The 25,762-nt window shown below is 43.8% G+C and overlaps 2 protein-coding genes across 3 annotated transcripts in view; one reads left to right on the plus strand and one right to left on the minus strand.

Moving 5' to 3' along the window:
- The window catches only part of LOC115161865 (RNA-binding protein 25), a 39,208-nt gene extending 33,224 nt beyond the window's left edge, over nucleotides 1-5,984 (minus strand). The window contains exons 1-5 of one of the 2 annotated variants that reach the window (XM_029712675.1): nucleotides 5,853-5,984; nucleotides 5,377-5,488; nucleotides 4,319-4,368; nucleotides 3,908-4,084; nucleotides 477-534 (exon numbers count right to left, since the gene is read on the minus strand). In XM_029712675.1, the coding sequence (XP_029568535.1) occupies nucleotides 477-534; nucleotides 3,908-4,084; nucleotides 4,319-4,368; nucleotides 5,377-5,470 (379 nt within the window). In that variant the 5' untranslated portion in view covers nucleotides 5,471-5,488; nucleotides 5,853-5,984. Of the gene's footprint in view, nucleotides 1-461; nucleotides 535-3,907; nucleotides 4,085-4,318; nucleotides 4,369-5,376; nucleotides 5,489-5,852 lie in introns of both variants that reach the window. The other variant, XM_029712674.1, reaches the window with a different exon arrangement.
- Nucleotides 5,985-7,221: 1,237 nt separating this feature from the next.
- Nucleotides 7,222-23,734, plus strand: arg2 (arginase 2). The gene is made up of 8 exons (XM_029712677.1): nucleotides 7,222-7,490; nucleotides 7,605-7,677; nucleotides 12,958-13,132; nucleotides 14,621-14,780; nucleotides 15,766-15,860; nucleotides 21,460-21,564; nucleotides 21,870-22,006; nucleotides 22,298-23,734. Exons 1-8 carry the CDS (start codon nucleotides 7,380-7,382, stop codon nucleotides 22,483-22,485), a joined length of 1,044 nt encoding a protein of 347 aa, XP_029568537.1. The 5' UTR covers nucleotides 7,222-7,379; the 3' UTR covers nucleotides 22,486-23,734.
- Nucleotides 23,735-25,762: the final 2,028 nt, after the last annotated feature.

Genomic DNA, 25,762 nt, shown 5'->3' on the forward strand with positions numbered 1-25,762 from the left:
ACAGGCTTGGCGCTAACTGCACAGGCTTGGCGGTAACTGCACAGGCTTGGCGCTAACTGCACAGGCTTGGCGCTAACTGCACAGGCTTGGCGCTAACTGCACAGGCTTGGCGCTAACTACACAGGCTTGGCGCTAACTACACAGGCTTGGCGCTAACTACACAGGCTTGGCGCTAACTACACAGGCTTGGCGCTAACTACACAGGCTTGGCGCTAACTACACAGGCTTGGCGCTAACTACACAGGCTTGGCGCTAACTACACAGGCTTGGCGCTAACTACACAGGCTTGGCGGTAACTACACAGGCTTGGCGCTAACTACACAGGCTTGGCGGTAACTACACAGGCTTGGCGCTAACTACACAGGCTTGGCGGTAACTACACAGGCTTGGCGCTAACTACACAGGCTTGGCGGTAACAACATAACAATGAAAGGAGGGTAAGTATAGTAGAAGTATTGTACCTGTTTTGTTTTTACCTTGCAGTTTCCCAGAAGCTCCTTGGACCCTCTTCCAGCTCAGGACGAGGCCACATTTCTACAGGATGGTGGAAGGACACGGAGATCAGTCATCTGTGACTAAAATACCAACTGTCAGAGTGATCCATCATCGTTCCATCCGCTTGGTTAATAAACTTCATATCAGGGTTATTACGACACCAGGATCACGATACACAGAAGAATCGTGGCAAAGAATGCTCTTAATGTCGAAAACACAAAGCTTTCTGTTGACGCCCAGAGGCATATTTGTTTTCCCAGAGCTACAGTTCATTTCGGAAAGTATTCAAACCCCTTGACTTTTCCCCCCCATTTTGTTACGTTACAGCCTTATTCTAAAATGGATTAAATATTTTTTTTTCTCTTCATCAATCTACACACAATACCTCATAATGACAAAGCAAAAACAGTTTTTTGTATAAATTTTAGCTCATTTATTACTTTTTTTTATTTTTTTTATGAAATATAACATTTTACACAGATGTATTCTGACCCTTTACTCAGTACTTTGTTGAAGCACCTTTGGCAGCGATTACAGCCTCGAGTCTTCTTGGTTATGATGCTACAAGCTTGGCACACCTGTATTTGGGGAGTTTCTCCCATTCTTCTCTGCAGATCTTCTCAAGCTCTGACAGGTTGGATGGGGAGCGTCGCTGCACAGCTATTTTCAGTTCTCTCCAGAGATGTTCGATCGGGTTCAAGTCCGGGCTCTGGCTGGGCCACTCAAGGACATTCAGAGACTTGTCCCGAAGCCACTCCTACATTGTCTTGGCTGTGTGCTTAGGGTCGTTGTCCTGTCGGAAGGTGAACCTTCGCCCCAGTCTGAGGTTTTCTTCAAGGATCTCTCTGTACTTTGCTCCATTCATCTTTCCCTTGATCCTGACTAGTCTCCCAGTCCCTGCCGCTGAAAAACATCCCCCACAGCATGATGCTACCACCACCATGCTTCACCGTAGGAATGGTGCCAGGTTTCCTCCAAGTGTGATGCTTGACATTCAGGCCAAAGAGTTCAATCTTGGTTTCATCAGACCAGAGAATCGTGTTTCTCATGGTCAGAGTCCTTTAGGTGCCTTTTGGCAAACTCCAAGCGTGCTGTCATGTGCCTTTTACTGAGGAGTGGCTTCCGTCTGGCCACTCTACCATAAAGGCCTAATTGGTGGGGTGCTGCAGAGATGGTTGTCCTTTTGGAAGGTTCTCCCATCTCTACAGAGGGACTCTGAGGCTCTGTCGGGGTGACCATTGGGTTCTTGGTCACATCTCTGACCAAGGCCCTTCTCCCCCAATTGCTTAGTTTGGTGGGGCGGCCAGCTCTAGGAAGAGACTTGGTGGTTCCAAACTTCTTCCATTTAAGAATGATGGAGGACACTGTGTTCTTGGGGACCTTCAATGCTGCAGACCTTTTTTGGTGGACTCCAATCAAGTTGTAGAAACATCTCAAGGATGAGTCTCATAGCAAAGGGTCTGAATTCTTACAGTACCAGTCAAAAGTTTGGACACCTACTCATTCCAAGGTTTTTCTTTATTTTTACTATTTTCTACATTGTTGAATAATAGTGAAGACATCAAAACTATGAAATAACACATATTGAATCATGTAGTAACCAAAAAAAAGTGTTAAACAAATCAAAAATTGTATATTTGAGATGCAGCCCAAATAATTTGAGTTTTGATGTCTTCACTATAATTCTACAATGTAGAAAATAGTGAAAATAAAGAAAAACCACTGAATGAGTAGGTGTGTCCAAACTTTTGATTGGTACTGTATGTAAATAAGGTATCTGTTTTTTTTTTATATTAATACATTTGCAAAAAAATTCTAAAAATCTGTTTTTGCTTTGTCATTATGGGGTATTGTGACGTCATTATGGGGTATTGTGACGTCATTATGGGGTATTGTGATGTCATTATGGGGTATTGTGACGTCATTATGGGGTATTGTGACGTCATTATGGGGTATTGTGACGTCATTATGGGGTATTGTGACGTCATTATGGGGTATTGTGACGTCATTATGGGGTATTGTGACGTCATTATGGGGTATTGTGACGTCATTATGGGGTATTGTGATGTCATTATGGGGTATTGTGTTTAGATTGATGAAGAAACCAATTAATTTAATCAATTTTAGAATAAAGGCTGTGACGCGAAACAAAATGTGGAAAAATGCAAGGGGTCTGAATACTTTCCCGAATGCGCCGAATGTCACACAATATTTTACCTACACCAGGTTGGGTGTTTAGTCCTTATCAAAATAACAGATCTCAGTCCTTTTTAAAGTGAACTCTGGGCTAAAAATAACTCAGTTCTCGTTGTATTCACACTGCCTTTGAATGAGGACTCAACTATTTTGCCAGTTCACCTATTTTGTGAGAGAGAGTCCTCTTTGTATTCACATGGCTATAGTTACGAAGGAACCAAGATTTTTTTTCTCCCCCCAACATTCACTCAATGCACTCTGGGATTTTACAAAAGTGCAAGACAAGCCATTAAATCAGAACGTGTTATCAGACAGCTAGATATACCAACTTACATTTTGGAACCTAATATAAAAGATGACACATAGTAATTATAATCAGAAGATCATATTAACATGTAAATATTACTGGAAACAGAATAAATTGCAGAAGAATACAGTAGATTAAATAATGCTGTAATTTAAAATTGTACACTCAAAATGTAGGCTACTGTCCCTTTAAGAGCTAGCATTGATTTTGTACCCTGTCGTGATTCTCACCAAATATATTGGTCTTCTCACGCTATCCAAACTACAAAAACAATATACAGCTGATGAAGCTCTCTTAGCCTGTTGATCACATATCACAAACAATTACATCCGATGCAAACCAATAATCTCAACATTGTGTCAGTACAAAACCCCCAAAAAAACAGCACGTGTTTCTTTCCCATGAACCTGCAACACCATTTTCTCTCTTTTTGTGGCACCGATGTAAAAGGGGTTATAGGGAAGGGAACAGGATCGCGGAATTCAAGCGTACCGAACTCAGAACGCCTCTCAAGATGGTCTCCGTTCGAGTTTACTTCAGGGGCTCTTTTGAAGGGTCTGAGTTCCTTTAGAGAGTGTTCACACTGCACAAAAATTATTTAAGCGAACCGCACTGAGTTCACAAAAATTTGGCTGAGGAACATACGAGATTAGTCAGCTTCATTGTTTTGTTTTTTTTGCCATGGAAAACCGAGTATTGTCTTATCGCAATACTGGTATTGTGGACAACACTACTTTATAAAAGCCCTTTTTACATAAACTGTTGTCACAAAGTGCTTTACAGTAACCTGGCCTAGAAACCAAGAAGAAGCGCAGTGGCAAGAAAAAGCCTCAAGAGAAACCAGATCACAAATAAAACACAAACAGAAGGTTAAAATCCCCCTGTTTCCATGCCCTGCTCAGTGCTCACCGCTAACAGCTGTCTGACCAGCATGTCTGAAGCCTTCTCTGAGATGTTCCCTACAAACACTGTAGTGGTGGGGCCTCCACCGCCCCCCTCCTCATTCTCCTTGAGTCTGACTGGGTTCAGTTCCTTCCTAGGGGCAGGAGGCATCTGGACCATAGACACTGTGGTAGGAACCAGGACCTGCAATACAATAATACAACACACACATTAGGAGAGGGGAGTTTGTGTGTGTGTGTGTGTTTGTGCGTTTTTGTGTGTGTGTTTGTTTATTTGTTTGTGTATGTGTGTGTTTGTTTATTTGTTTGTGTATGCATGTGTGTGTGTGTTTGTTTATGTATGTGTGTGTTTGTTTATTTGTTTGTGTATGTATGTGTGTGTGTGTTTGTTTGTGTAACAACAACAGTCGAGGCTTACAGCGGGTGCAGAGGTCATAATCCCCATGTGGACTGGAATCATGGGCGTACCTCGAAGAAGACACAGAGACACATCAGATGAATCTGCAGTAAGATACTGGCAAGATTCTCTCCCTAATACACCACTGCACTTGACCATCAAAAGTTATGTGTTGATTCGATTTTATTAGGATCTCTTTTAGTCCTCATTTGGACTAATCTTCTAAGAGTCCTTAAACATTAAAATACAATGTATAATACAAAAATCCCATGTCACATGTTGACAACCCACTGTTACAAAGTGCAGACATAATACTCTGACATATTGGCTAGATAGATTGGTTCATTCATCTACCATAGTCCTGCATAACCTTCACATGTATTTGATTGTACAAAATATTTCTAAAGTATTGCTTGCATTTATACATTGAAAGGTAACTGGTTTGCTCAGATAAATGTTATTTTGTCCATTTCTCTTTTCTGTCTGGATAACGCATACATCCAGGCTGTATCCTAACTGGCTGTGATTAGGAGTCCCATAGGGCAGCGCACAATTGGCCCAGTCGTCGTCCAGGTTTGGCCGGTGTAGGCCGTCATTTGTAAATAAGAATTTGTTCTTAACTGACTTGCCTCGTTAAATAAAGGTTAAATTAAAATAGATGGTGGACAATTTATTCCTAGTATTGACTGAATGTCTGTCTCTTACCAACTGAATACTGTTATGAAATAAAATAAGCATGTTTTGTTTTTTCTTCCAATTATCAATGACCTCCCATGATGACAACAGAAGAACCATATCTCCACTTTAAAACAATCCTTGCTGCTTTGTTCTGTCCAATATGCAGCCTCCTAATGTCACATGCTGTTGCATTTTCCCAGACCACAGAACAGTATTATGGTCTGTCCAGACCACTGGCATTGATCTTGCCTTTAAGCATTGCAATAGTATATAAACAGAAGATCAGATCAATAAACGTGATCAACATAGCAATAGATCATTAGAGAACTGAAAAAGTGGTTCTGGTAGCAGAGGCCTCTGATAACATCCAGTTTTATCACTCAGACTAAAATATATCTCACCTGCTGGGACTCCCTGGGGGAACCCCGCGAACTGGGGAGGGCAAATCCCGGGGGGTAACTGGGGGAGGCGGTTCAGGTGAGGGGGGTACGACATCTTGGAAGGTGTAGTTACCTGGATGAAATGTAAGAGAAGGACAGGTTCAAGGATTACCATGGCATGAGGGAACCTATGGATACCTTCTGGCCTGCGGAGATAGCAAGCTAGGCTAGCTTAGTTAACAGCTAAACTGGGTGTTTGTTTAGCCTATATGTCCTACAATTGACGTTAAACATTACACCAATAAAGTTAAATCGTGTAGGCCAGCTGGCTACCTAGTTAATAGAATAAGCTCTTTCTATTACACACTTCCTATTAGCCATCGTTGGTGAAGCTACTGATGCTACCAAGCAAGCTAAATAGCTAGCTAACTAATGTCGCTAACTTGCTAGCTATTCTAACGTTATAAACTTTTGCTAAAAAAGTGGGACGTACATACCTGAAACTGGGCGATGTATACACACACTGTAACCGTGTATAACCTTAATGAACAATATTTTTTTATCTGTCTTCAAGAGCTAATTTGTTAGCTACGTTATGCCGCTAAAAATGATGGTTTTTTTTCGCAATGCATTATGGGATATGTTTCTTCTTCTTTTTTTTTAAAGAGCGTTAATATTTTTCAACGCTTGAGGTCGACAGAAATGTAAATTCTGTAGCAAAAATAACCCTGTTTAGTATAGTAAACTTCGCCTCACACCAGTTTTTTTTTTTTGTTGCTCAAAAACAGGTAACACAACACAGAATAACAGACACAAACCACTGTATTTTTACCCATGGATGTACCCTTTTGGCAATTGGTGTGCTACTTTCTGTTAAATTCTATTTTTCAGTATAACAGCTAGCTTCCCATTTGCAAGCCAATGCCTGTACTAGCCTAGGGGGCTACCGCACAGCATAAACTCTCCTGATCAAATAACAGAGACACCGGCCCAGCCATCACCATGGAGAACGGCACAAGCACTGTTTGTTTGTTTGTTTTCATTTGTTTTTATGTTAACCTAGCTACTTCTGTTTATGTTATTTATTCATTTTATGAACCACTCCAAAAAGAAGTTTCCTTGAGGGGGAAAAAATAAATAATAATAAATATTCTAATAATATATTCATATTTCAAGAAGCCTAGGACTCTAGGCTATACCTATAGCCTACCATCTATTTATAGGAGAAGGCAGAATAGCCACTAGTAAGGCACGTCGTTTATGGTCAGCTGGACATCTGATAGGCTATGTTTTGAACTATTATGGAAGGCAGACATCCAGGTTAAGCAACACATTTGTCAACCACGGTTTGCTGTGTATGTGGAAATTTGGGGCGGCAGGTAGCCTAGTGGTTAGAGCGTTGGATTAGTAACCGAAAGGTTGCACGGTCCCCGAGCTGACAAGGTAAAAATCAGTCGTTCTGAACAATGCTGTACAGTCATTGAAAATAAGAATTTGTTCTTAACTGACTTGCCTAGTTAAAAAAAAAAATGTCTGCCCTTAGAAATTGCGGGACAATGGGTGCATTTTGGAAACACAAGACAAGCCTTTGGAACAAACCCATCTATTGGACACATCTCATTGGCTAGTTCGAAGGCGTCGTGTACAGTATTGACGCATGTCTTCCTTAATGAGGTAACGGGATTTCTGAATAAGGACACGGAATTAATTCTTGTGTTTTCAGATTTAACGCGTGGCATTGGGTGAATTTGTATGTGATATAGGGTTAAAATATTTTCAAACTCTACAAAGGTATTTAGAGACAAATTTCAGTTGATCGTGCTCTTAATCCTGACCGCCATTCATCTCTTCATGAATATTTATGAGATCAGAAGAGCGTAAAAGCATCCCCTCTCCGACGTGCGCTCACATCAAAGCGTCGCCATCGTCAGACTGGGATCCTACAAGAAGAGGATTTGAAATCCACTTTTGAATCTCAGCCTTGGTCGTTATAAATTATTTTTTGAAGTCAATAGGATTTTAAAATGGCTTTGAGAGGCCCACTGCGTCGTCTTCTACGGACACAACTCAACAGTACCTGTCAGAGCAGAGCTCATTCTGTGGCTGTTATAGGAGCCCCATTTTCAAAAGGACAGGTAAGGGAAAAAAAAAACTCATATCCTTTTAGAAACCATTCGTTTTAATATGGTTATTTTGATTAGGTTATTTCGTTTACCAGAATTATTGAACTTTGCTGTTATTTCCTTTAGAAAAGGAGAGGGGTGGAACATGGACCCAAAGCCATAAGGGATGCCGGTCTGATCGAGAGGCTTTCAAACCTGGGTAAATGATGGAACAACTTATTCATGTGTTTTAAAAACAAACGGCTAAATGTACTGTTGGACTAAAATTATCTTGTAATACTTATTCTAACCCTAAAATAGGTTAATGATTCATGCAAGAGCTGCTTCCCTGAGTCATTCAGTTCTCGGAAGTAAAGCATTAGGCTGTGTATTACGTCAGTCTTTAACATAAATGTGTATTGTCTTAATATTGTCAAACCAAGAAATCAAAACACAAGTATTGCTCAGACCTTGAATGCTTGCGATCAACACAGATAATAGTTTTTTTTTTTAATCTATAAGGATAACATCCTTGTAATTAAAAGAACGGTTTTGTTGGGTCACACGTGCGAGAAAGGATGGGCAAGTCTGCTCTCGTCACTGTACAGTCAGTTATGCAATCAACCGTTCCCGGGGCCGGCGTGCACAGAGCTTTCTCCGGAAAACAAGTTCTCTCCTCCCCTTGCAGCCTTCCCTTTGTACACTTCTGCCTATCATAGATGAATAGGGGGCCCTATCGCTGCCTTGAATGCTTGAAAGACGATACGATTTTTTTTTGTTTTTGTGTGTGTGTGTGTGTGTAACAGCGAGACTGCAGTCACACACCCGGCTCCATGCGCCAGTAAACACCCAGACTGTGAGTTCCAATCCAGAGTAAACCACGGGCTTGTTTTTCCCGACCATTGATTAATCTGAGCAAGGAGGCGCATAAATTTCACATTTCAGACAAGATGCTGCCACTTCTAAACCAATGGATTATGATCGAGTCATACATGACATATTATGTGGTCAGATCCTAATTGTGAGAAGAGAAACCCATCACTATTTGCTAGGCTAGGAATCCCCCGTTGAACGGTTATTTATCAGCAAAACAGGCCATGTTTAAAGCGTCCGTTAGTCTAGAAACATTGTTAATGTGGCAGACCACCCATCTGCCTGGGGAGACTATGGACCAATCTGAACAAAGATACACACTCATTTCGTCAGGCAAGATGTTTACCTTTCTAAACCAGTAGATTATTATCAATTAATAAAAAATAAAAAATGAGGACTGGGATGTCCCAGAGAGTGGATATTTATCAGACACAAACAATCTCATAATAAAGCTTTTCACTTCAAGTTTAGGTTCAATTCTGGAATGTGCAAGTCATGTCCCTGTAATCTTAGCCTGGCTTGTGTCTCTGAGCACTCAGCTGGAGCGCGCACATGGCAAGACAAGGACGCTTCTTGTCAGTTTCTAGGCAGTTATGCCATCAACGGTTCCTGTGGCCGGCCGGCGGTGTAATACGAGAAGCCTATCTTTAGATGCCCTTTTTTTCCCCCGTTGTCGGATGTGGACTACTGACATACTTTTGGAAAGACATCAAACCCGATTAATTTTATGAAGATACTAGTTTTAGGAGATTTTATGGCATTTAAGCTTAAACCCTTTTAACTAGCCTAGCTGTAGGTGTAGTGTTAGGCCTAGTCTGGGTGGGCCTCATATAGTCTGGGTGGGCTTCATATAGTCTGGATGGGCCTCATAGTCTGGGTGGGCCTCATATAGTCTGGATGGGCCTCATATAGTCTGGGTGGGCCTCATATAGTCTGGGTGGGCCTCATATAGTCTGGATGGGCCTCATAGTCTGGGTGGGCCTCATATAGTCTGGATGGGCCTCATATAGTCTGGGTGGGCCTCATATAGTCTGGGTGGGCCTCATATAGTCTGGGTGGGCCTCATATAGTCTGGGTGGGCCTCATATAGTCTGGATGGGCCTCATATAGTCTGGGTGGGCCTCATATAGTCTGGGTGGGCCTCAATTGTAATTTACAGCTCCTTGGGAACGAAATGTTCCATTTTACTCATCCTTGAGTATGGCCTATAGTCTAGTCTATAGAGAGCTTTGGCCTCAACTGCTTTGGACATCTCCTGCTGTGCCCAAGCATGTACATATGGTGTTATTTAGGTTGTCTCTAAAAGTGGACTTCAAACTGCTAAAAATGGGCCTTTTATTAAAAAACAAAAGTATGGAAAGTAAATAGCCTTACTTCTGCTAATGCCAATTTTGGCAACAGGGAGACTATAAATTGTATCCTCCTTTATAGCTGAAATGATCAGACATTGTGCACTTGCCAAGAAGGGGAACTCTAGCCCTGTCAACCGCATTAAATATCACTGACATTGAGTCAAGTTCAAAAACATATTAAATTATGATTACATTAACAGAGAGGCACTGGGTTGAGCTATTCCTGTCCAGAGATCTAAGATGGTAACATGGGGAGAGATCTTAGATCAGGGAGAGTAATTCCAGTCCCCAAGGGGACCTGATTGGTGTGAAACTTTTGCCCCAGCTAACACACCTGACTCCAATAATCAACTGTTCATCATTTTCAGTTTAGAATGCAATTAGTTTAATCAGCTGTGTTTGCTAAGAATGGGGGTGGGTGGGGGGGGGGGGGGTGACACTACTCTGGCCCCTGAGGACTGGAGTTTTCCATCCCTGTCTTAGATGGTAACGGGGCACCACATTGGTCCCCCCCCCCCCGACCAGCAGTGTGACACGACACCGCTATCAAATGGAACATTGTCACCTACAAGTGGCGTCTCAAATTTCTTGTTTACTTCAACTCATAAGTGTCGTGGAACATTGCAAGATTATGTTATAATGCTTGTATTGTATTATAACGGTTGTAATATTCGACAGAATAAGGTATTCTGTTAAACTATTGGGTGTGTTTGTTCTACTGAGGATGGCACGGACAGAGGAGATTTACGATGTCTTTGGGTAATAAAGCCTAAAAGAGCATTCCAGAGAACATGGAGCTAATGGTTCTGTTCTATACCGTACCAGGGAGAGACGGTTTGGAGTAGGAGGACCAGATACTGGTCTGTTCTATACCGTACCAGGGAGAGACGGGTCCAGTTTGGAGTAGGAGGACCAGACACTGGTCTGTTCTATATCGTACCAGGGAGAGACGGGTCCAGTTTGGAGTAGGAGGACCAGACACTGGTCTGTTCTATACCGTACCAGGGAGAGACGGGTCCAGTTTGGAGTAGGAGGACCAGACACTGGTCTGTTCTATACCGTACCAGGGAGAGACGGGTCCAGTTTGGAGTAGGAGGACCAGACACTGGTCTATACATTGAAACTTGTTGACACAGCAGTTGCTGTCTGCTATGTTTTATAGATATCTTTCATACAAATCTTAACCTTGTGACCCATTCTATGTATCTGTGGTTCGTCATGTACGTTGAGAGGGGTGTATCTTGGCTATAAAAGATCTTTGTACTTTTGTGTAGTCACTTTTCAATGGTTCATTAGAGATGGCGCATCATTAAAAGTCAAAGGGCTTTTGCAAAAGCATCTTTATTATTAAAGATGTAGTTATAAGTATAACTCTGACTGGTGTGTGAAGTTTGTCTCTCTCCTCATTTGGTAATGCAGAAATATTAGCCAACACATAAGTCATTAGTCCGAGGTGCCGATACCAGTAGCGTCGGCGCAGCCCACTTTCTGGAGAAATTCCTCTGTTTACTCTGCCGTTGCCGTGGTATCAGAGGGTGATCTGGTCTTGGGGAAACCTGAGAGGACACACATGGGAAATAGGACACATGGAAAGTAGTGCCCAGTCAGACAGACAGACAGCGGTTCCAGCAAACGGCTTGAATGACTCCACCTCGTCAATCAGAGATGGTATGGAGAGGGGTGTGTGAGGAGAGCCAGGGTAAAGGGGATTGGACATCAGAGATGATATGGAGAGGGGTGTGGGAAGAGCGCCAGGGTAAAGGGGATTGGACATCAGAGATGATATGGAGAGGGGTGTGGGAAGAGCGCCAGGGTAAAGGGGATTGGACATCAGAGATGGTATGGAGAGGGGTGTGTGAGGAGAGCCAGGGTAAAGGGGATTGGACATCAGAGATGATATGGAGAGGGGTGTGTGAGGAGAGCCAGGGTAAAGGGGGTTGGACATCAGAGCCTGGACAACTACTATGATTATTATTATTTGAACATGCTGGTCATTTATGAACATTTTAACATCTTGACCATGTTCTGTTATAATATCCACCCGGCACAGCCAGAAGAGGACTGGCCACCCCTCATAGCCTGGTTCCTCTCTAGGTTTCTGCCTAGGTTTTTTGCCTTTCTAGGGAGTTTTTCCTAGGGAGTTTTTCCTAGCCACCGTGCTTCTTTCACATGCATTGCTTGCTGTTTGGGGTATTAGGCCTGGTTTCTGTACAGCACTTTGAGATTTCAGCTGATGTACGAAGGGCTATATAAATAAATTTGATTTGATTTGATTTTGGAGAAAGAGTTAAACTAATGCCTCAAAGACATGTAGTCTACCTAACGCTTAATGTGACAGTGGAAATTCTGCCCTGATAAACCGGGGCACGAACTGGCCAAGGCCACTTATGAATCTGGGGCCACAGCACTTCTCGCTCTCAGGATCAGGGGCCACAGTACTTCTTGCTCTCAGGATCAGGGGCCACAGTACTTCTAGCTCTCAGGATTAGGGGCCACAGTACTTCTTGCTCTCAGGATCAGGGGCCACAGTACTTCTAGCTCTCAGGATCAGGGGCCACAGTACTTCTAGCTCTCAGGATTAGGGGCCACAGCACTTCTAGCTATCAGGATTTGGGGCCACAGTACTTCTAGCTCTCAGGATCAGGATCTGGGAACACAGTAGTTCTAGCTCTCAGGATCCGGGGCAACAGTACTTCTAGTGCTCAGGATCAGGGGACACAGTACTTCTAGCTCTCAGGATCTGGGAACACAGTACTTCTAGCTCTCAGGATCTGGGAACACAGTACTTCCAGCTCTCAGGATCTGGGAACACAGTACTTCCAGCTCTCAGGATCTGGGAACACAGTACTTCCAGCTCTCAGGATCTGGGGCCACAGTAGTTCTAGCTCTCAGGATCTGGGGCCACAGTACTTCCAGCTCTCAGGATCTGGGGCCACAGTACTTCCAGCTCTCAGGATCTGGGGCCACAGTAGTTCTAGCTCTCAGGATCTGGGGCCACAGTACTTCCAGCTCTCAGGATCTGGGGCCACAGTAGTTCTAGCTCTCAGGATCTGGGGCCACAGTAGTTCTAGCTCTCAGGATCTGGGGCCACAGTACTTCTAGCGATCAGGATCCGGGGCCACAGTACTTCTGGCTCTCAGGATCCGGGGCCACAGTACTTCTAGCTGCACTAAGCCATCTGCTACATTACCATTCATGCTCCAATTCATCCATACCATTTGCTGTTAAATTAAGCCAGTGTGTAGTAAACCATACCTTTTTATTTCCTTGTGCAGATTACCCAGTGCATGATTTTGGAGACCTGAGCTTCCAGCATCTGGAGAAGGACGAGCCCTACATGCACATCCCCTTCCCTCGCACTGTGGGCAGAGCTAACAAACTGCTGTCAGGGGCCGTCAGCAACGCTGTGGGTGCCGGAAACACTACCATCATGCTTGGAGGAGACCACAGGTACCCCACAACAACCCTTTCATGTTCTCTGCGAACCAGCACAGTATTGTTATTTTAGCAACATTGACAGTGTTAGGAAATGAAGCGTTAGGCAGGCTTAGGACCTTTAGACATGGGGCGGCACACAATTGGCCCAGCGTCGTACGGGTTAGGGGAGGGTTTGGGCCGGGTTAGGGGAGGGTTTGGGCCGGGTTAGGGGAGGGTTTGGCCGGGTTAGAGGAGGGTTTGGCCGGGTTAGGGGAGGGTTTGGGCCGGGTTAGGGGAGGGTTTGGGCCGGGTTAGGGGAGGGTTTGGGCCGGGTTAGGGGAGAGTTTGGCCGGGTTAGGGGAGAGTTTGGCCGTTGGCCGGGTTAGGGGAGGGTTTGGCCGGGTTAGGGGAGGGTTTGGCCGGATTAGGGGAGGTTTTGGCCGGGTTAGAGGAGGGTTTGGCCGGGTTAGGGGAGGGTTTGGGCCGGGTTAGGGGAGGGTTTGGGCCGGGTTAGGGGAGAGTTTGGGCCGGGTTAGGGGAGGGTTTGGCCGGGTTAGAGGAGGGTTTGGCCGGGTTAGTGGAGGGTTTGGCCGGGTTAGGGGAGGGTTTGGCCGGGTTAGGGGAGGGTTTGGCCGGGTCAGGGGAGAGTTTGGCCGGGTTAGGGGAGAGTTTGGCCGTTGGCCAGGTTAGGGGAGGGTTTGGCCGGGTTAGGGGAGGGTTTGGCCGGGTTAGGGGAGGGTTTGGCCGGGTTAGGGGAGGGTTTGGCCGGGTTAGGGGAGGTTTTGGCCGGGTTAGAGGAGGGTTTGGCCGGGTTAGGGGAGGGTTTGGGCCGGGTTAGGGGAGGGTTTGGGCCGGGTTAGGGGAGGGTTTGGGCCGGGTTAGGGGTGGGTTTGGCCGGGTTAGGGGAGGGTTTTGGCCGGGTTAGAGGAGGGTTTGGCCGGGTTAGGGGAGGGTTTGGCCGGGTTAAGGGAGGGTTTGGCCGGGTTAGAGGAGGGTTTGGCCGGGTTAGAGGAGGGTTTTGGCCGGATTAGGGGAGGTTTTGGCCGGGTTAGAGGAGGGTTTGGCCGGGTTAGGGGAGGGTTTGGCCGGGGTAGGGGAGGGTTTGGCCGGGGTAGGGGAGGGTTTGGCCGGGGTAGGGGAGGGTTTGGGCCGGGTTAGGGGAGGGTTTGGGCCGGGTTAGGGGAGGGTTTGGGCCGGGTTAGGGGAGGATTTGGCCGGGTTAGGGGAGGGTTTGGGCCGGGTTAGGGGAGGGTTTGGGCCGGGTTAGGGGAGGGTTTGGGCCGGGTCAAGGGAGGGTTTGGGCCGGGGTAGGCCATCATTGTAAAATAGGAATTTGTTCTGAACTGACTTGCCTAGTTAAATAAAGGTTAAATAAACACATAGCGACAGCAGGTTTATCAGTGGGTTGTGTAACACAGTCAGCGTTGCCCTGGGGGGAATGGAGCACATAGAATGTATTACACGTCATTAAAATCTATTCATATTGGAGTCTAACCCACTTCCTGATCTTTCCCCCCGCAGCCTGGCCATTGGTTCAGTGGAAGGCCACGCCCGGCAGTGTCCTGACCTGTGTCTGATCTGGGTCGACGCCCACGCTGACATAAACACGCCCCTCACCTCGCCCTCAGGGAACCTCCACGGACAGTCAGTTGCCTTCATGCTCAAAGAGCTGCAGAACAAGGTAAGATGACAGAGTTCGTTAGACATGGCCTTGTGCCATGCACTCTCACTAGCCTGATCCCTAATCCCAGGCCATGCTTACTTCTCTGGTTGCCTGGGTAACCACCTGGAAGTCTGTGGGTTTCAAATGAAGGTGCCATGTCCAAGTGGTTCCCCCTGTGGCCTCAGAGCCCATAGAGTTGGCTATACAGCACTGACAGATCTGGATACCAGGCTATGTTCTCCCTACAGCCTCAGTGACCATAGAGTTGGCTATACAGCACTGACAGATCTGGATACCAGGCTATATTCTCCCTACAGCCTCAGAGACCATAGAGTTGGCTATACAACACCAACAGATCTGGATACCAGGCTATGTTCTCCCTACAGCCTCAGTGACCATAGAGTTGGCTATACAACACTAGGCTATATTCTCCCTACAGCCTCAGTGACCACAGAGTTGGTTATACAACACTAATAGATCTGGATACCAGGCTATATTCTCCCTACAGCCTATACAACACTAACAGATCTGGATACCAGGCTATGTTCTCCCTACAGCCTCAGTGACCATAGAGTTGGCTATACAACACTAGGCTATATTCTCACTACAGCCTCAGAGACCATAGAGTTGGCTATACAACACTAATAGATCTGGATACCAGGCTATATTCTCCCTACAGCCTCAGAGACCATAGAGTTGGCTATACAACACCAACAGATCTGGATACCAGGCTATGTTCTCCCTACAGCCTCAGTGACCATAGAGATGGCTATACAACACTAATAGATCTGGATACCAGGCTATATTCTCCCTACAGCCTCAGTGACCATAGAGTTGGCTATACAACACTAGGCTATATTCTCCCTACAGCCTCAGTGACCATAGAGTTGGCTATACAACACTAATAGATCTGGATACCAGGCTATATTCTCCCTACAGCCTTACTGCTCTTCCTCTGATACTGACCTGTTACCTGTTGTGGTTTTTGTTGTTGTGTCTGTAGATGCCAGAGCTGCCAGGGTTCAGCTGGATGAAGCCCTTCCTGTCAGCTAAGGACCTGGTCTACATTGGCCTGAGAGACGTCGACCCTGGAGAGTAGTAAGTACACTACTCTGTATACTACCAAGTACACTACTCTGTATACTACCAAGTACACTACTCTGTACACTACGATTTATAACACAGTTAAAACACATTACATTTTTGTCATTTAGCAGACGCTCTTATCCAGAGCGACTTATAGTTGAACTTGGTGCATTCAACCACATACACACTGTCACACCACATACACACTGTCACACCACATACACACTGTCACACCACATACCACTGTCACACCACAGTTTACCAGGGTTGGGCAGTATCTAGATGTTCATACCATCTCTGTGAGAATTCGTCGGCGAGTGGGTAACCGGCCTCTACTGTCCGAATCTATTGACCAAAGTGCAATCACTGGAGAATAAACTGGATGAGCTCCGTTCAAGACTATCCTACCAACGGGACATTAAAAACTGTAATATCTTATGTTTCACCGACTCGTGGCTGAACGACGACATGGATAATATACAGTTGGCTGGGTTTTCCGTGCATCGGCAGGACAGAACAGGTACGTCCGGCAAGACGAGGGGTGATGGTGTGTGTCTATTGGTCAATAACAGCTGGTGCGCAATGTCTAATATTAAGGAAGTCTCGAGGTTTTGCTCGCCTGAGGTAGACTACCTCACGAATAGCTGTAGACCACACTATCTACCAAGAGCGTTTCCTCTATATTTTTCGTAGCCGTCTGTTTACCACCACAAACCGATACTGGCACTAAGACCGCACTCAACGAGCTGTATAAAGCCATAAGCAAACAAGAAAATGCTAATCCAGAAACTGCACTCCTAGTGGCCGGAGACTTTAATGCAGGAAAACTTAAATCTGTTATACCTCATTTCTACCAGCATGTCACATGTGCAACTAGAGGAGACACAACTGTAGATCCCCTTTACTTCACTGACATGTTTCAACCTGTCCCAGTCTGTAATACCTACATGTTTCAACCTGTCCCAGTCTGTAATACCTACATGTTTACACCTGTCCCTGTCCCAGTCTGTAATACCTACATGTTTTCACCTGTCCCTGACCCAGTCTGTAATACCTACATGTTTTTCACCTGTCCCAGTCTGTAATACCTACATGTTTCCACCTGTCCCTGACCCAGTCTGTAATACCTACATGTTTTCACCTGTCCCTGTCCCAGTCTGTAATACCTACATGTTTCAACCTGTCCCAGTCTGTAATACCTACATGTTTCAACCTGTCCCAGTCTGTAATACCTACATGTTCGCACCTGTCCCAGTCTGTAATACCTACATGTTTCAAGCAGACCATCATAGTCCCTGTGCCCAAGAAAGCGAAGGTAACCTGCCTAAATGATTACCGCCCCGTAGCACTCACGTCAGCAGCCATGACGTGCTTTGAAAGGCTGGTCATTGCTCACATCAACACCATTATCCCAGAAACACTAGACCCACTCCAATTTGCATACCGTCCCAACAGATCCACAGATGATGCAGTCTCTATTGCACTCCACACTGCCCTTTCCCACCTGGACAAAAAGAACACCTATGTGAGAATGCTATTCATTGACTACAGCTCAGCAGCGTTCAACACCATAGTCTGTCAAAGTTGCTACATAATGTCTAAATTCTCAAACTAAATACTGCATTTGCCACCACAAAATGTCTTAGTTTTGATTTTAAGCCTGAAAATACAAAAACGTACCTAGCTGTAATTAGCTGTAACTAGCTGTACCTAGCTGTAATTAGCTGTACCTAGCTGTACCTAGCTGTAATTAGCTGTACCTAGCTGTACCTAGCTGTAATTAGCTGTACCTAGCTGTAACTAGCTGTACCTAGCTGTACCTAGCTGTAATTAGCTGTACCTAGCTGTACCTAGCTGTAATTAGCTGTACCTAGCTGTAATTAGCTGTACCTAGCTGTAACTAGCTGTACCTAGCTGTAATTAGCTGTACCTAGCTGTAATTAGCTGTACATAGCTGTAATTAGCTGTATCTAGCTAACAGCTAAATGTTTTGTTTTTTACTTTGTTATAATTCTAATTCTATTTGAGGCTCCACATGTTGTCATGGAAATTATTAATGTTATTTCCAACAACCAACTGCGCTGTAAATCCAGCGCGTATTGAATGTTGAGATCGCCAAAAGCCAGGAGAGGAACTTCAGTTTATTAAGAGTCTGGCACTCAGACTAATCTTGATCCAGGAAGGGATTGAATGTCTCTGCTGTAACCATGAAGCTTGATCTTGACATCTAGCCACTTAGCTCTAGCAAGTTAGCAAACCAAAAACATAGCTGGATCTAATTTATTGGACACATTTTATATTTCTTATAGTTATACTTAACTTATATAAGCAGTGGTGTATAGCTATTGTTTTGAGGTGAGAGAGCGCAAACAAAATGTAAATGACAACATAATTTCGGCAAAGTTTGTACCGGCAGATGTGGTCTATTGAAGAGCCTATCATTATAGAATATGATTTGAAAAATGCGTCCTCCAATTGCAACGTGGGGCTATGGCCACGCACAGGCTATTGTCTAAAGAGGAATTAAAATGTTTAATACCCTCAAAACACCAAGTTAGGCATAAGCTACCTCATTTCAAAATAGGCACTGTCAATCTTGAATTCTTCATGTTTTACCGTCCATACGGAATGATAATTCTTCATGTTTTACCAGACTGCCTCTCTCCATGTGTTGCTCTATGCCAGATCAGTGGATTGATCTCAATCAGTTTCATGAGAATAGGCATTTAGATCTTATTGATGGTATCAACTAACTATTAACCTTTCTTGTGTTTAGCTTCAATCAAAGCAGATATCCTGTGGCATTAGGGGAACGCTGAGTTTTGGCGCATGCTATTTTTGTTGTTGTTTGACTATTCGGCTTCAAAAGGAGGTGTTGTTGGTGTAACAGTATAGTTATAGGCCTACTATGCTATGCTATTACACTACCGTTCAAAGGTTTGGGGTCACTTAGAAATTTCCTTGTTTTTGAAAGAAAAGCACTTTTTTTTTGTCCATTTAAAATAACATCACATTGATCAGAAATACAGTGTAGACATTGTTAATGTTGTAAATGACTATTGTAGCTGGAAACGGCAGATATTCTTTAATGGAATATCTACACAGGCGTACAGAGGCACATTATCAGCAGCCATCACTACTTTGTTCCAGTGGCACGTTGTCTTAGCCTTTTATAATGATAAACTTCGATTAGCTAATTGATCATTAGAAAACCCTTTTGCAATTATGTTAGCACAGCTGAAAAGAAGCAATAAAACTGGCCTTCTTTAGACTAGTTGAGTATCTGGAGCATCAGCATTTGTGGGTTCAATTACAGGCTCAAAACGGCCAGAAACAAAGAACTTTCTTCTGAAACTCGTCAGTCTGTTCTTGTTCTGAGAAATTAAGGCTATTCCATGCTTGAAATTGCCAAGAAACTGGAGATCTCGTACAACGCTGTGTACTACTCCCTTCACAGAACAATGCAAACTGTCTCTAACCAGAATAGAAAGAGTGGGAGGCCCCGGTGCACAACTGAGCAAGAGGACAAGTACATTAAAGTGTCTAGTTTGAGAAGCAGATGCCTCACAAGTCCTCAACTGGCAGCTTCATTAAATAGTACCCGCAAAACACCAGTCTCAACATCAACAGTGAAGAGGTGACTCCGGGATGCTGGCCTTCTAGGCAGAGTTGCAAAGAAAAAGCCATATCTCAGACTGGCCAATTGAAAATAAAAGATTAAGATGGGCAAAAGAACAGACACTGGACAGAGGAGTGGCCAGCACAGTCACCGGATCTAAACCCTATTGAGCTGTTGTGGGAGCAGCTTGACCGTATGGTACGTAAGAAGTGCCCATCAAGCCAATCCAACTTGTGGGAGGTGCTTCAGGAAGCATTGGGGTGAAATCTCTTCAGATTACCTCAACAAATTGACAACTACAATGCCAAAGGTCTGCAAGGCTGTAATAGCTGCAAATGGAGGATTCTTTGACGAAAGCAAGATTTGAAGGACACAATTATTATTTCAACTAAAAATCATTTTTTATAACCTTGTCAACATCTTGACTATATTTCCTATTCATTTTGCAACTCATTTCTTGTATGTTTTCATGTGAAAACAAGGACATTTCTAAGTGACCCCAAATTTTTAAACGGTAGTGTATATGATCTTGAGACTGATTCCCTGACCTGTCAATGTTTTTAATTTGCTGTTTTATGATTTTGTTATACTCTTGTGAATTCTATGGTTTTTACTAGATTATTTGTAGTTCCTGATGTTGTTTTGTCTGTAATTTTTGTAATGACTTGGTGCTGCCTATCTTGGCCAGGACGCTCTTGAAAAATAGATTTAAAAAAAATCTCAATGAGCCCTTCCTGGTTAAATAAAGGTTTTAATAAAATATTCAGTTCTATTATGTTAAATACGAATGAATAATTATGTAATCTTGTGTGACATTTTGATTCAGCTTTGATCTAACTTTACTAAACGAGCACCATTGTGAGAAGTGATAATCTTCTATTTATAATAATATTATTAAGTGATGATTATGACTATTAGGCGGTAGGCAAACAGATCTTGTTAAAATGTCATTTTAAGTAAAAAGACAAAAAAGGCAATTTTAAGTGAACGGTACTGAAAGGACAGCGCCAGGACATGGAATGATGAATCACGCTTCACCATCTGGCAGTCTGACAAATCTGGGTTTGGCGGATGCCAGGAGAACACTACCTGCCCGAATGCATAGTGCCAACTGTACAGCAGTTTCCATAGAGGGTCAGGCTCCCTGGACTCAGCGGTGGCCACTCTGGTTTGGGTGTCCTAGGCAAAACGGTGTTGCCTTAACCAAGTGGTCACATATCATTCTGGGTTCCTCTGCGCAAGAGCAGAGAGAGAGCGCAAGGAGAGAGAGCGAGCGGAGAGTGCGCAGAGAGGGGGGGAGAGAGAGGAGAGAGAGGAGAGAGGTCTGTGGAGTTTTATGAGCATCCTCAAGGCAGATACAGTGGATTCGTTTTTTTTCTTCTGATTGGCCAAAGTGGTCAAGATTCTGACAGGCCTCCGCAGTACACACAGGAAGTGTCACGGTTGTCGTAAGGAGGAGCGGACCAAAGTGCAGCGTGTGTGTCGTTCCACATTTTATTTATACTGTGAAACTATGCAATACATAAATAAACTGAATGACAAAAAACAACAAACCGTGACGCAGAGGTGAAACATACACTACTCAAAGACAATCTCCCACAAACCCAGGTGGGACAAACACCAACTTAAATATGACCTCCAATTAGAGACAACGATGACCAGCTGCCTGCCTCTAATTGGAGATCATCCCAAACAAAGCCCAACATAGAAATACAAAAACTAGAACAACCCAACATAGAAATACAAAAACTAGAACATATCATAGAAAAACTACACTAGAAACCCCCCCGTCACACCCTGACCTACTCTACCATAGAAAATAACAACTTACTATGGTCAGGACGTGACAGGTAGCCTGGTAGTTGTTCATCAGTTGATCTGGATAAGACTGTGTGCTAAATGACCTAAATGTGAAATGAAAATTCCACCTGTTTTTAAAATACACTTCCAGACATCCTCCTCATGACATTATACTCTCCTTTCTCCTCACAGCGACATCCTAAAGGACTTGGGTATCCAGTACTTCACAATGAGAGACATCGACAGGCTCGGCATTCAGAGAGTCATGGAAGTCACTTTTGACCACCTCTTGTCAAGGTAATTGAATTACTGTTAAAGATTAAGGAGTAATATTATAAACTAAATAAGCAGCTTACTGTATGACTGACTTTGAGCCTTTCGTTGTGTCAATTACATTAGGCCCCATAGGTGTATTCAGGTGACAGTCTGGAATGTATTTTCAGGTGACAGTCTGGAATGTATTTTCAGGTGACAGTCTGGAATGTATTTTCAGGTGACAGTCTGGAATGTATTTTCAGGTGACAGATGATTTTGAGTTGAAAGTTGATTGATTCACTAAACTGTAATCTGAACACTTGTTGTCTTCTTCTCTTGTCCAACAGGAAGCAGCGGCCGATCCATCTGAGTTTTGACATTGATGCGATGGACCCGTCTTTGGCCCCGGCCACAGGGACACCAGTAAACGGAGGTCTGACCTACAGAGAGGGAATCTGGATCACAGAGGAGATCCACAACACAGGCACGCAATAATTATCCATAACACAGGAACACTATAATGATACATTTATAAGAAATTATGGGGAAAGGTCTGTCATTAAACTTAAACTTTTCCTCTAAGCTATGCAAGACTCTTGGTAGGATGACAACAGTTATTGCATTGTATGAGTGGTTTATATACTTATGCGATAAGAACTGTTTTCTATGAAGTAACATTTCAATATGTAACATTTTTTGAAGTACATTTTCTGTCTGCAACATTCTACAACAAAAAGGATCTGAAACTAATAGATTGTGTTTGTTTAATCTCCAGGGTTGTTGTCGGTGATGGATCTTGTTGAGGTCAACCCAGCCCTGGGGGCGAGTCGTGAGGCGGTGGCGAGCACCGCTTCCATGGCGGTGGACGTCATCGCGTCATCCCTGGGCCAGACCCGCGAGGGAGGTCCAATCACCCAGGAGTCGCAAACACTCAAAGACGACACGGAACAGCTTCGACTCTAGAACCACATTCTAGAACCACATTCTAGAACCACATTCTAGAACTCTAAGGACTTTCAACATATAACCACTTGGCATTCCTGAATAAAACTTTACATACAGAACAGATGCACTGCAGCTGTAGTTGAATTGTTTCAAAGCATTTTGTTGCATCTTCTGTGTGTGTATATATAGTACTGTATGGCAACCTGTTCAACAGTCAGTCAAACAATCATGACTAAACTAAGAAGCCCTGTTAAAGGATTATATAGCTAATTTACTAAGATGGCGTGAAAAGCTTTAGCCTGGGCCCAGATCTGTGTTTTTACGTCAGCTGTTTGGCATGACAAGACTGGAAAAATAGTAGTACAAACAGACTGGTACCCGGGCTATTAAAAGCCCTCATCTCAAATTTAAACTGTAATTGATGTGATCAACAGCTGGTCGCCCTGGCCTTGACAGGACAGTCTCCATAGCTCCACTATTTAAATGTTGACTGTATTTGAGATGTGATCAGTGGTATGCGCCACAGACACAGTGATCAGTGGTATGCGCCACAGACACAGTGATCAGTGGTATGCGCCACAGACACAGTGATCAGTGGTATGCGCCACAGACACAGTGATCAGTGGTATGCGCCACAGACACAGTGATCAGTGGTCTGTGCCACAGACACGGTGATCAGTGGTCTGCGCCACAGACACAGTGATCAGTGGTCTGCGCCACAGACGATCACTAAAACGCAGTATTGCTCATGACTGGATACTGCAGCTCTGCAATATAACAGGGTTGTAATGAAGCCGAGTTTACACGACAAGCATGAAACTGTCTCAAACGGAGATGCAGACTGTGCTTTAAATTTTTTTTAAAAATAAATTATAATACTAATGTGGCCATAGTGTGGTTTGGACACAAATACCTCAGCTCAAGCTAGTGGGCTGTGCCAGTTGAGTTGTCGTAGTGATGCGTTTGCACTTTTGGACCAGATGTTTGGAGGTTTGATGTATTTGTTTTTCCTTCTCTAGAATGATTCTGTTTTTGTAGTTAATAATGACCATTATGAATCCAGGCTGGCTCATTTACTGTCTGGTGTTATATTAGTCAGTATTAAATGACCAGTTAATTTTTAATAAGTTAAAATGTGTGTATGTAATGGCTGTATGGTAAATGCTGGAGTGAAATTAACTATTTTATTTACTAAATAATAACAAATGCCTTTTTGACGTGACCACTGAATGACTGTTTTAAATATAATTAGTCTTCCACAATGAAATCAGTCTGTGTGTTTTGCTTTGTGGTCTCGATGGTGACGTGTGGCTTACACTGGGAGAGCAAGTCTAGTTGGTTTTAGTCTTTTACAATAGACATCAAGGTCTATCCTAAATATGGAGAGTGCCGTCTGTGCGCCCCGACTCCAGCCCTTCAGCTTAATAATAATAATAATAATAATATCTGTATTGTGTCCCTTTCCGGAAATGTGTTTTGCATCTCAACAAACCACAGCACAGCATCACCACAAAAATACATACCGGTACACTACCAGTCAAAAGTTTTAGAACACCTACTCATTCAAGGTTTTTTCTTTATTTTGACTATTTTCTACATTGTAACTATGAAATAACACATATGGAATCATGTAGTAATCAAATCAAAATATATTTGAGAATCTTCAAAGTAGCCACCCTTTGCCTTGATGACAGCTTTGCACACTCTTGGCGTTCTCTCAACCAACGTCATGAGGAAGTCACCTGGAACGCATTTCAATTAACAGGTGTGTCTTGTTAAAATAATTTGTGGAATTTCTTTCCTTCTTAATGCGTTTGAGACAATCTGTTGTGTTGTGACAAGGTAGGGGGTATACAGAAAATAGCCCTATTTGGTAAAAGACCAAGTCCATATTATGGTAAGAACAGCTCAAATAAGCAAAGAGAAACAACAGTCCATCATTACTTTAAGACATGAAGGTCAGTCAATGTGGAAAATTTCAAGAACTTTGAAAGTTTCTTCAAGTGCAGTCGCAAAAACCATCAAGCGTTATGATGAAACTGGCTCTCATGAGGACCACCACAGGAAAGGAAGACCCAGAGTTACGTAAGAGGATAAGTTCATTAGAGTTCACTACACCTCAGATTTAAGCCCAAATAAATGCTTCACAGAGTTCAAGTAACAGACACATCTCAACAGCAACTGTTCAGAGGAGACTGCGTGAATCAGGCCTTCATGGTCAAATTGCTGCAAAGAAACCACTACTAAAGGACACCAATAAGAAGTGAACTGATGATCTCCGCATTTTGCTCGCCTAAGGTAGAGTTTCTCATGATAAGCTGTAGACCACACTACCTACCGAGAGAGTTTTCATCTGTATTCTTTGTAGCTGTTTACATACCACTACAGTCACTACAGTCAGAAGCTGGCACTAAGACAGCATTGAATGAGCTGTATTCCACCATAAGCAGGGAAACTTCAGAGGCGGCGCTCCTAGTAGCCAGGGACTTTAATGCAGGGAAAATTAAATCAGTCTTACCAAATTTCTATCAGCATGTTAAATGTGCAACCAGAGGAAAAAGAGTCTGGACCACCTATACTCCACACAAAGAGACGCATACAAAGCTCTTCCTCGCCCTCCATTTGGCAAATCTGACCATAATTCTATCCTCCTGATTCCGGCTTACAAGCAAAAATTAAAGAAGGGAGTACCAGTGACTATATCAATAAAAAAGTGGTCAGATGAAGCAGATGCTAAGCTACAGGACTGTTTTGCTAGCACAGACTGGAATATGTTCCGGGGATTCCTCCAATGGCATTGAGGAGTACTCCACATCAGTCATTGGCTTCATCAATAAGTGCATCGATGACGTCGTCCCCACAGTGACTGTACGTACATACCCCAACCAGAAGCCATGGGTTACAGGCAGCATCCGCACTGACTTAAAGGTTAGAGCTGCCACTTTCAAGGAGCGGGACTCTAACCCGGAAGCTTATAAGAAATCCCGCTATGCCCTCCGACGAACCATCAAACCTGCAAAGAGTCAATACAGGACTAATATTGAGTCATACTACACCGGCTCTGATGCTCGTCGGATGTGGCAGGGCTTGCAAACCATTACAGGCTACAAGGGAAGCACAGTCGAGAGCTGCCCAGTGACACGAGCCTACCGGACGAGCTAAACTACTTCTATGCTCGCTTCGAGGCAAATAACACTGAAACATGCATGAGAGCACCAGCTGTACCGGAAGACTGTGTGATCATGCTCTCAGCAGCCGATGTGAGTAAGACCTTTAGACAGGTCAACATTCACAA

Source organism: Salmo trutta, chromosome 25, assembly GCF_901001165.1.
Source record: "Salmo trutta chromosome 25, fSalTru1.1, whole genome shotgun sequence".
In the NCBI taxonomy this organism is placed as follows: domain Eukaryota; kingdom Metazoa; phylum Chordata; class Actinopteri; order Salmoniformes; family Salmonidae; genus Salmo; species Salmo trutta.